This window comes from Mauremys reevesii, unplaced genomic scaffold, assembly GCF_016161935.1.
Source record: "Mauremys reevesii isolate NIE-2019 unplaced genomic scaffold, ASM1616193v1 Contig2, whole genome shotgun sequence".
NCBI classification, from domain to species: domain Eukaryota; kingdom Metazoa; phylum Chordata; order Testudines; family Geoemydidae; genus Mauremys; species Mauremys reevesii.
The window spans coordinates 2066571-2078740 of record NW_024100826.1 but is presented as its reverse complement, the minus strand read 5'-3'; the positions used below and the strand labels follow the sequence as shown (position 1 = coordinate 2078740).

Here is a 12170-nt window from a genome sequence, read left to right as displayed (position 1 = left end):
ATTGAGGAAGATCATGGAGGAAATTGCAACAAATAAGGCAGGAAGTGACTAAAGCACTGTGTTGTTCACTGGCTTCATTCCTAAAACATGAGGTGGGTTGAGCAAGCTTGTTCTGTTTTTACATGTGACCTTGTATTTAAAAGAACACAATTCATAGTTTGTTTTGAAATCTGGATTTTCAATTCTCTTCCATATTAGAGATGGGTCTAACACTTGGAAGACAGAAGTAGCCTGCAGAGGGGTGATGTGGGTATCAAAGTAATGTCTGAAGAATTCCATTGTGCGGACAGGTGTAAGCCTCAGCCATGCCATCCTTAAGGAGATTAGATGGGAGGTGGAAGGATCAGCGTGAGTAGGGAGAGATGCAGTTCTGTTATCTGTGTAAAAGTATTATCTATGCTTTCTATTTCCTTAGAGTATATTACCTCCTAGGAATAAATGGGGAAGGGGCATGTAAAAGGTATCTAAGAGGTGACCACTGGCGTCTGAGTGTTGGGATGAATGGAGAATAATGTGTAATTGTCAATATTTATCTTCCTCTAACCGATTCAAGCTTGGACTCTGCTGCAGTGAGAGTTGCTTTGTTGGGCTTCAGTCCAGCCCCTCATTACATGAGCTCTCATTAGTATGAAGAACACTCAGATACTATTGTGCTAACATAACTGAAATACTTTTACACCTATCCTCACTTGGTGCTGAGCTCTGTTAAATGTCAAGGTAATGTGGCAGCTATAGGCAACATGCCTAACCAGTGAAGTTCTCTTGCTCCCTAGTCGTTGAAAGCTCTTTGGTGCATGGTTTCTACAATATATATGTGTAGAGTGTCTTAGGTTTGGGGGCACCTTATGCAGTAATATGCATCTCAAGCTGCCTGTTGTGCTAGCACAAGGTACTTGGATACCTTTGGAGGCCATGATGCATATCAGTCTCCAGAAACTAAGAGCAGTCAGACCTACAATGCATTCCTCCCATTTACATGATCCTGTCATGTCGGGAAAATATAAGGAACATGACCTTTCATCTTCTATGTAAACAAAGGGGGAAAATCCCTCCCAGTGTGCATAGAGATGAGCAACTTATGGCACAGGTGTATCCAGAGCCACCTCAATTTCTTTGACATACCTCCCAGGCACTCAGAACTGATTGGCAGACACCCTCATCAGGCATTTTGCCATGGATCACAAGTGGGAGTTGCAGAATTCAGTGCTGAACAATATATTCACTCAGTGTAGTACGTCATCTTGGACGTGTTCATGATCAAGAAGTTAACTTGTATTATTTCAGAGCAGCATGGTGTCAGGACTCCAGGGACAATGCTCTTCTACCGTACTGGACAGACCACTTGAAGTATGCTTTCCCTTCCATCCCACTACGACCCCAGGTTCTATGGATGATTTGTCACTATGAAGCATGAGTCATTCTCAGTGCACTCTGTTGGCACAGACAGTGCTGATTTCCAGACGTTCTACAAATGTCAACCTGTTAACCCATCTGCATTCAGTCCTTATCAGACCTGCTAACTCAAGAGCCATGGAATCAGACATCCTAACCCAACTCGCTTCACTCACAGCTAGGTCTGACGCCCATCCTAATATCGAGAGTGTTCATGTTCGGTGGCCATTCAAACTCTCTTCGTAATTACAGCAGGAAAAACTACCAGAAAATGTTGTTTGGTCATAGGCTGTTAAGAAAACAAGGTGGGTGAGGTAATATCTTCTGTTGGACCAACTTCTGCTGTTGAAAGAGGCAAGCTTTTGAGCTACATGGAGCTATTCTTCAGGTCTGAGAGAGATATTCGGGTTTCCCAGATCTGAAGAAGAGCTCTGTGTAGTTCAAAAGCCTGCCTCTTTTACCAACAGAAGTAGGTCCAATAGAAGATATTACTTCACCTACCTTTTTCTCTCTGCCAGAAAATGTTATCTATCCAAATTGAGGTGTTTCTTTACCTATTGCAACAGAGCCAGTTATCAAGGGCAGCAGGTATTCCTGCTATTTTATACTACCTCCTCCCTCTCAAGATGTTGGGTCTTTTTATTAGGTCACTGCAGCTTCACCTAGCAACAATCAGTGTATTCCCTCCTCCAGTAGATGGCTATTCTACTTTTTACTCATCCAGTAACAGCCAGATTCCTAAAGAGTAGGACTGACTTCCCACCAGTAGTGAAGCCACTACCACAATGGAACCTCCATCTTGTCCTTTCAAACCATTGCCCATGTGCTCCATGCCCCACCTGTCTTTGAAGGTCACCTTGGTCAACATTTACATCAGCCAGGAGGGTGGGTGAGCTGGATGCCCTAGTGGCTGACCCGACATACACTGCATTTCATAAAGAGAAGGAATCCATTCGCCTCCACCTGAAATTCGTCCTGAAGGTAACTTCCAAGTTCCACATAAACCAGTCAACTCACTGGTATCTTCCCTGAAGCCTCATACCTCAAGTGAGGAGAAGAGATTTCATTCAGCATCAGATGAGCATTCGCATTCTACCTGCAAAGAACAAAACTATTTAGAAAATCACGTGAATAATTTTTGCTATGGGAGAGCAAGCAGTGGGACAAGTAATATCTGCTCAGAGACTAAGTTGGTTTCTGACGTATGTTCCTTTGCTATCAGTTGGGTCATCTCCCTCCCTTGGACCAGGTGAGGGACCTTTCCACTAGAGCAGTGGTTTTCAACCTCTTTTCATTTGTGGACCCCTAAAAAGTTTTTGAATGGAGGTGTGGACCACTTTGGAAATCTTAGACATAGTCTGCAGAACCCAACTAGAGCACAGGCAACCTCAGTAGCAACTCTTTAGGAAGTGCCTATGCTGGACATTTGTACAGCAGCAACCTGTAATTCCATTCATGCTTTCACTAAGCATTTCACTTGGGTTCAAGCCTCTTCTCCTGATGCAGCCTTTGGAACGGCAATGTTATAAACATCTATATGGCTGGCATCCTTGCACTCCCCTCCTCCTATTTGAGTACTGCTTTCCAGCCACCCATACATGGAATAACTAGAAGGACCAGCACTCAAAGAAGAAATGGAGGTTACGTGCCTGTAACTGGAAATTCTTTGGGGTGTGTGGTCTCTTTGTATTCTGCTACCCATTCTCCTGCCCCTCTGCTTCAGACCATGACTGGATTCATGGTAGAGAAGGACCTGGAGAGGTGGTCGGTCTGCACCTCCCCCTGTGCTCTCAGTGCTGGGCATGAGGAGATCCAGGACACAGGTGTGAACCAACAGACACTATTTGCTAGTTTTTTCTGGTCTCAGGCACGTGATGCGCTTGCATCCCACACATAGAATACAGATAGGGGTCACAAATGTCAAAGAACTTACCATTACAAGTAACTTTCAATTATTTACTCACATGCAGGTCTCCTGTTTTACTGCAGCACTCCCTGCTATTCCAATCCTTTGCCGTCCTTGAGTAATGGTTGCTAGTTATCCTAAATAGCTGTGCTTGTTGCTGCAGACTGCTTCAGAAACTAAGCTCATGTAGCTAGTCATGTCACTTGCGACCAAAGTTGAATTTCAGCCTCTTGAAGCAGAAGGCTCAGATTTAACTTGATATGCCTCAGGTCAAGTCCCTTTTATTACCTACATTTGTATAGCTCAGGGTTCGGCAACCTACGGCACGCGTGCCAAACACGGCACATGAGCCAGTTTTGAGCAGCACGCAGCTGCCTGCCGTGGTCCCGGCCCCCAGCCTAACTCAGCCCCACTGCTCTCCCCTGCGGGAGCAGGAGGCAGAAGCTTGGTTCTGCGGCAGCCAAGCTTCCTCCTCCCCCACTTCTTCCCTGAGTGTGGTGCTTTTCTCTCTCCTTCCCTGCGCCAATCAGTTGATGGCCCTTGCGAGTGGGAGGGGGAAGAGTGGCAGCATGTACACAGCTCCGTAGAGGAGGCAGAGAGAGGTAGGGACGGAGCCTTGGGGAAGGGGGTGGAACAGGGCACATCCCTTCCAGTCCCCTGCCATGAGCCGCTGGGAGCACCCCTATGAGCCGAGCACCCCAGCCCTTTGCCCTGACCCCCCCCCCCCACACACACACACCCCTTCCAGGCAGCAAGCTGAGCAGGCTGGCGGCATAAGGTCAGCATTTTAATTTAATTTTAAATTATGCTTCTTAAACATTTTGAAAACCTTGTTTACTTTACATACAATAGCTTAGTTATAGACTTATAGAAAGAGACCTTCTAAAAACGTTAAAATGTATTACCGGCACGCGAAGCCTTAAATTAGAGTGAATAAATGAAGACTCAGCACACCATAGAATCTCAGGGTTGGAAGGGACCTCAGGAGGTCATCTAGTCCAACCCCCTGCTCAAAGCAGGACCAAACCCAACTAAATCATCCCAGCCAGGGCTTTGTCAAGCCTGACCTTAAAAACCTCTAAGGAAGGAGATTCCACCACCTCCCTAGGTAACCCATTCCAGTTCTTCACCACACTACTAGTGAAAAAGTTTTTTCTAATGTCCAACCTAAACCTCCCCCACTGCAACTTGAGACCATTACTCCTTGTTCTGTCATCTTCTATCACTGAGAACAGTCTAGATGCATCCTCTTTGGAACCCCCTTTCAGGTAGTTGAAAGCAGCTATCAAATCCCCCCTCATTCTTCTCTTCTGCAGGCTAAATAATCCCAGTTCCCTCAGCCTCTCCTCGTAAGTCATGTGCTCCAGCCCCCTAATCATTTTTGTTGCCATCCGCTGGACTCTCTCCAATTTGTCCACATCCTCCTTGTAGTGTGGGGCCCAAAACTGGACACATTACTCCAAATGAGGCCTCACCAGTGCTGAATAGAGGGAAATGATCACATCCCTCGATCTGCTGGAAATGCCCCTACTTATACAACCCAAAATGCCATTAGCCTTCTTGGCAACAAGGGCACAATGTTGACTCATATTCAGCTTTCCGTCCACCGTAACCCCTAGGTCCTTTTCTGCAGAACTGCTGCCCAGCCATTCGGTCCCTAGTCTGTAGCAGTGCATGGGATTCTTCCGTCCTAAGTGCAGGACTCTGCACTTGTCCTTGTTGAACCTCATCATATTTCTTTTGGCCCAATCCTCTAATGTGTCTAGGTCCCTCTGTATCTTATCCCTACCCTCCAGTGTATCAACCACTCCTCCCAGTTTAGTGTCAACTGCAAACTTGCTAAGGGTGCAGTCCACACCATCCTCCAGATCGTTAATGAAGATATTGAACAAAACCGGCCCCAGCACCGACCCTTGGGGCACTACACTTGATACCGGCTGCCAACTAGACATGGAACCATTGATCACTACCCGTTGAGCCCGACCATCTAGCCAGTTTTCTATCCACCTTACCGTCCATTCATCCAGCCCACTTCTGAAAGGTTGCCGACCCCTGGTATAGCTTTATCTTGGAAGCCCTGAAACACCCTTCTTGTTTCTGGCATGGCAACCAGATTTTTCTTCTGTTAAGATTAGTTTGCAAGAAGCCTGTTTTTCCCAACACAGATGCCCCTGTGCCATTTTAATGTTTATCTGTTTGTACCAGTAACTGCATTGCAAAAATGAGATCTTTCCAAAGCATTTGAAGTGGGCATTTCAGTAATCTAGGACTAGTGATGTATCTTGAGTTGGGCAGAGTGCAAGCCCAATGCAGCCCACAATCTGACACTGCAGTTTGCCTCCACCCTCCTGTTCTACATGTGGGTGTGGCCGATATACAGCATGCTAGGCTCATAGTCTGCTTCAATATGCACATCTTCTATTCAGATAGAGCATTGCATGCTGGGAACTGGTCTCTTCAGTTTTTGTATTTAAAGGGATACTGTCAACTATTGCTATAGTAACCTTACCTGTTACATGTAAGTAAAAAGTAATGCTGGGAGGAAGGCTCTGTTTTCTGATAGGACATTTGACAGTACTTTGTGAGTAGTCAGCTTCCCTGTAGTCTATTAATAAGGGAGAAACCACTAACACAAAAAATACCCTTAGTTAAACCCTCTCACAAGCAGGTTCATTCCAACACAGTGGTAAAATCATCAGAAGCCGCTGAAGTTTGCTCTGTTTCCACTGGTGCAGCTGAACTGTTGTGACTGCCACAGGGTGCTATTTCTAAAATTTCTTACTATAGATAGGACCTCAATTTCTAATGTAACAACCAGAAGAGAACCTTTGGGTTTTCTTTAATATCATAAAGAAGGGGAAAGCATCAAGCCTAACTGACTTGCCTGCTGCCACAAAGAATCTTTAAACATAACTGTGAAAGACTTCTTGAACACCCTTACACTGTCTCTTCAGCCTAGGAATTATTTTAAAATAGCACTCCAGATCTCCAGTGTGATTGTCTGACAAATAAAGCTGTCCCAGTTTTTTCACTTTCAGTTTTGGGCTGGGTGTGCCCCAGTCAATATCCTTAAAATCTACAGCTATGCAGCTTTCCCAGCAAGTGAGCAGAAATAAAACTTCCAGTGTCTGGACTGGGCTTTGGTTCTGTGTGGCTGCCAGACTATAGATCAGGGGTAGGCAACCTATGGCACAGGTGCCGAAGGCGGCACGCGAGCTGATTTTCAGTGGCACTCACACTGCCCGGGTCCTGGCCACCGGTCCGGGGGGCTCTGCATTTTAATTTAATTTTAAATTAAGCTTCTTAAACATTTAAAAAACCTTATTTACTTTACATACAACAATAGTTTAGTTATATATTATAGACTTATAGAAAGAGACCTTCTAAAAATGTTAAAATGTATTACTGGCACGCGAAACCTTAAATTAGAGTGAATAAATAAGACTCAGCACACCACTTCTGAAAGGTTGCCGACCCCTATTATAGATGCTTCACCTCTGCTATGTAGAGTGACTAACGTTCTGGTTTTTCAGGAAAGTCCCATTTTTGTAAAGATCCTGGCAAATCATTCCCTCCCTTAGCTTATGCAAAGGGTAGGGACAGAACTGTAAAATAAATCCTTGGGGGGCAGGGAAAATGAGATGCTGTGCCAATCCTGATTCAGACTTCCATTGTAGAGATGTATCGTTATATTTGCATTGGAGGTGGGGAGGGTGTATAATAGTCTCAGAACTTGTTTTCCAGTGATACGGTTACAGACTAGGATAACGCTTCACTTCTTGATCTGGGGCTTTCCTCTTTTTGACCCTCCCAGGGGACAAGAGCCAGATCCCAAGGGGTTAAAAGGAGCTGGTCTCTTTCACTCCCATCTTGCAGGAGGTGGCACGCTGCAAGTGTGCATCTTGCAATGAACACAATGTGGTAAGCCAGTCACTATTGCTTCTTCTGACTACTGTCAAATCCTAGCATTCCCTCCTGATGGGAGGCTTACTGCAGCTGGGAGGTGGGATCACAAGGCTTCTCATTTACAGGGGACTTGCATTTCTAAACATTTTAAAACTTGTGCAAAAAGCACAGCACTTTGCTGTGCAGTAGTGTAGCTCTGGCCTTGTCTTCTCTAAGGAGCTTCTTACCTGTTTTTTCAGCTGTGGTACAGCTGCACTGGTGCACAGCTTCCTAAAGTACATTAACTGCTAGTGTGGTCAGAAAATTTAGGCTTGAAGCAAACCTTTCCTGAATCAGCATACAGGCACTAATGTTTCTTGCCTCCTGAAATACTACTTGTTACCAAACCTTGAGCTTAAGACCACAGATGTTGTACCGTTATAGCTCAAAATCCTGGGCCAAAGTTGCATAGAATAGGACTCTTAATTGCTGTGTTTAACTGTTAGGTATGTGTGGATTCCGCCATGACCCAAAAAAAAAAAAGTTTAAGGCCAGAAAGGGCAATTATGATCATCTTGTCTGATCTGTATAACATAAGCCTTAGAAGCTCACCCAGTAACATCTGCATTAAGCTCATAGCTTCTGTTTGACCTATAGCATATCTCTTAGAAAGATACCCGGCCTTTTAAAGATTTCAAGTGATCAAGAATCCAGCGATGAAGTTGAGAATTCAGCCTGTTGGTCTTGTCCTACAAATACATCTAGGTGTATTGTTATTAAAAACAATAGCGGAACTACTATGAGTATTCTCACTGGGGCTAATAATAGTAAGTGCTATTCCCAGTGGCTAGTGAGCAAAATATGGCTTTGAAACTGCAATATTAAAATTATTCAATATGAAATCTTCATTTATAACGGTTAGTATTGAGACCCTAATTTGGCCATGTTTGTACACTGCTAACTATATAATAAAAATAGACTTCCTAAAGTCTTAATTTGTCCTAAAATGGCCTTACATATAAACTGACTTTATCTTACAGTATTTTATAAAAAAAAAAAAAATCAAACTTTTGTTGAATTAAGAATAGTGTTCATGTTTGTAATCTGTTCTTGAAATGTGGCTTCTAAGACCGACATTATCTTTCACTGGAGTTGAACGCTTAACCATCTACAAACTATGCAAACAAGTTTGAGAACAAAAAAATTGTTGTAGAATATTTAGCTAGGTAACTTTTAAAACAATCATTCAAAATTTGCATGTTGTTGCATGTCTTGCCGATAAGGTGGCTACACCCCTATTGCTTATACTAATGTGTTGGCTTTCATGAAAGCCAAGCTAAGTTAATGAGGTGTTATCAGTGAGTAAATTTTTCTCTGTCTGGATGGTAGAAAATACCTTATAAATTGATCAGTGATTTGAGGATGCTGTTAGATCAAACTTGCAAATTACTTGCAAGTTGAGGTAGTCAAAATACAGTAAAAACGGTGTTATCTGGCAGTTTACTAAGCAGAAAGCTCTATAAACCGGCATTTCTGATCTTCAGTAGGGTTGCCAGGTGTCCAGTTTTCAACCAGCCATTAAAAGTCTGGTTGGTGTGGGGCCAGCAGGCGTTCTGCATGGCTCCATGGAAACGACAACATATCCCTGCTGCTCCTAGGCGGAGAAACAGCGACGAGGGCTCCGTGCACTGCCCCAAGTGCTGGCTCCACAGCTCCCATTGGCTGGGAACGGGGGGCGGTGCTTGCGGGTGGAGGCAGCATGCAGAGCTGCCTGGCTGCGCCTCCGCCTAGGAGCAGCAGAGACATATCACCGCTTTCAAGGAGCTGTCCGAGGTGAGCGCCACTTGGATCTGGCACCCTGAAACCCTTCCTGCCCCCCAACCCCCTGCCCAAAGCTCCCTCCCGCACCCAAACTCCCTCCCTTTTAGTTAACCGGAATTTTTGAGTTACAACCCCTCTATTCCCTGCGCTCTGACTGTCCTGACCCCATCCACCTCCCCACCCCCTGACCACTCCCTCCCTCTGAACTCCCCTGCCCTCTATCCACCCCGCCCCCTTACCGTGCTGCCTGGAGCAGCGGTGGCTGGCAGTGCTACAGCCGCGCTGCCCAGCTGGAGCCAGCCACGCCACTGCACAGCATAGAGCACCAGATCAGGCCAGGCTCTGCAACTGTGCTGCCCCAGGAGCTCATAGCCCCACCACCCAGAGCATTGCACTGCCAGCACAGTGAGCTGAGGCTGCAGGGGAGGGGGAACAGCAGGTATGGGGCAGGGGGCTAGCCTCTCAGACCAGGAGCTCAGGGGCTGGGCAGGAGGGTCCTGCAGGCCGGATGTGGCCCATGGGCCATAGTTTGCCCACCTCTAGTCTAAATAGACAAGACTGAAGGACAAGGGTGAAAGATACAACCTACAATGATAAGGGTGATGGTTGGCAAGTTAGTTGTAGCTGCTTAGTGTTCTGGTTTTGTGTTTATGATCTGGCTTTATAATGCATCATGTGGTCTGGGGAGACTGGAAAAGCTGGGGAGAGTGAAGCTGGCAGCAGAGAGAGTGTGAGGGATGGGGAAGGAGGTCAAGTCAAATGGCAAATTGAGTCCAGGATCTAAGCTAGTTGTTCTGATTATCATCTCTATGTCCAGAGGTGGTAGTGCCTCCTGCCTGGGGATTTGCATCTCCTGGGGTTTGCTCTTCCCATGCGAGTTACTGCTTTTACTCCCTTATTTCCCAGCTCACATGGCTGGGATGGAAAGTCAGATCTGAACCTGTGGAGAGGGCCCGTGGATGAGCCTCAACACCTACCACCTATCCCACTTCCTTTGCTCCGGGTGCTATAAACCTGTTTGCAGAGCACTGTGGTTTCAGAAGCATCTTTATACTGGTATCCCCTATTCCCTGTCTGTTACTACTCTTTTGTGCCAACAAGGCCAAAGATGAAAATGTGCCTGCATTCTGTATGCCCAGTGTAATCAATAATGTGGTAGGCCTGCTGGAGTCTACATGTACAAAAGACACAATTGTTTCCCACCTCAAGACAAAATACTGATGAGTTTGTAAAGCCCAGCTAACATTCTTGGTGAAAATTGGCAGAGAGACGGGGGCACTGGCCTCACTTCACATGAACCACTACCCCTTCCCTTCCTTGTGAGTTGAGGTATGGTCAACACCCAGGGCCAGTGATTCTAATCCCATCTGTCCCCCATCTTGCCTAAAGTGCGGGAGCTTATAGGCAGCGAGGGGAACAAATATGGAGTTACAGCTGCATGGTTTCTGGTAGTGGGGGCAGAGGTTGCTTAGCTGTTCTTGCTGTTGCATGGCCTGCATCCAGGGAACTGACCACAATAGTTGATGATTTTCCCTGAGCAAAAGGGACTGGGGAATAAATGTGTGCACCAGTTATCCAGTGGTAGATGTCCCAGAAAAATACCGGGACAACATGTTGACATGCTAACATGGCTGTTCCTCCTTTCTGGGAGGGTGGGGTGCTTTTTTCCAATGTAATACCAGTCAGGCAATGTGAGGCCCTCTGAAAACACAGGTTAGATGTTTCTATGAAGCTGGAATGCATCCAGGTGTCTAATTTGGGGTTATTGTGACAGTTGGAAAAGGAAGTTAGCTGGCTACTTGGCACTGTCTACAGCTGTTCTCATCCTCCTCTTCATTCTCTCCACAGCGTGGCACAATGAGGCGGCGCTATGAAGATGATGGCATCTCAGATGATGAAATTGAAGGAAAGAGGACATTTGACCTGGAGGAGAAACTCTCCACCAACAAATTCAATGCCAACTTCGTCCTCTTTATGGAAGGCAAAGGTCTGTGCCCCCTCCACTGCCCACACCCACTCTACTGCAAAGTTTCTAGAGAGAAACACTGTAGGAAAAGTGCCCCTGTGAACAAACTGTCTGATCAGTGTGTGTCCTCCACAGTCCTCACTCCTGTGGGAGGGAGGAGAACTACTTCTCTAGGTGTGTGTGTGTGGAGGAGCTCTTCCCCAGTGCTCAGGGCCTTAGAGGACAAAACTCACTGCTAAGTTCTTTAGCTGCCAGTTGGATCAGTGGTGACACAAGTACTGGTATCTAAATCCAGAGATTTGCCTCTATTTTTATTTTCTATCTCTTCCCTTCACCCCTGGCCCCCTTGATATTTTGGGCCTTCTTCCCCTTTGCTGTCTGTCTTGATTCTTTCTCTTCTCTGAGCTGCTCTGTTTTCCTAGCACATGCAGCAGAGTAAATATGGCCTTTCAACCCCACCTCCCCAAAAAAGCCCTGCTGTAGCCACTGTTAAGTGGCTTGGAGATGGAGTGGAACATGCTAAGTGAAGTCTCAACTCTACCCCACACAGCTCTCTGGCCAATGAGCCAGCAGCTGGGAATCCAGTCCTAAGAATGGCTTTTGAAGCTGCTCCCTAGCAAACCTCCACCTGAAACATCCTGAGTAAGAGAGGAGCTAAGTCCCTAATTTTGCATACCCAGGCGGGGTGGGGTAAAGAGAGAGTTAGAGGGGCAAATATAAGCTTGCATGTGACACCTATAATTAAGGCTACATTATTGTCAAGAAGTCACAGAAGCCATGACTTCCAGAGACTGCCCTTACATTTTCTGCTTCAGCCCCTGGGTCTGCGGGACTGGAGCTAGCAGCCAGTGGGGCCCCGGCAGGGTTCCAGCAACAGGTGACAGTCTCTTCAGGGTCCCCCTGCAGGGTTCCAGCGACTGGGGACAGCCTTGCAGGGAGGTGAGGGGAGAGAACCCCGCAGCTCCCAGCCACCCAGTAGCAGGGGAAACCATGGAGCTGCAGTGGCAAAAGTCGCAGACAAGTCATGGCTTCGGCAAATTTTTGTTTATTGCCCCTCACCTGTCCATGACTTTTACTAAAAATAACCATGAAAAAATCTTAGCCTTACCTATGATAACCGGGGATCCTAGAAATCCATTTGCCACTGGAAAACATGGAATTTGCATTTTTACAGAGAATCTTTAGTTTTTATATTCTGTG

The 12170-nt window shown here is 46.1% G+C and overlaps 1 protein-coding gene across 6 annotated transcripts in view; it reads left to right on the top strand.

Moving 5' to 3' along the window:
• KDM2A (lysine demethylase 2A) overlaps positions 1-12170 on the top strand; it is a 69689-nt gene that overhangs the window by 20281 nt on the left and 37238 nt on the right. For 5 of the 6 annotated variants that reach the window (XM_039517978.1, XM_039517972.1, XM_039517975.1 and 2 more), the window contains exon 4: positions 10853-10991. In XM_039517978.1, the coding sequence (XP_039373912.1) occupies positions 10853-10991 (139 nt within the window). Of the gene's footprint in view, positions 1-7112; positions 7220-10852; positions 10992-12170 lie in introns of those variants that run through there. The other variant, XM_039517977.1, reaches the window with a different exon arrangement.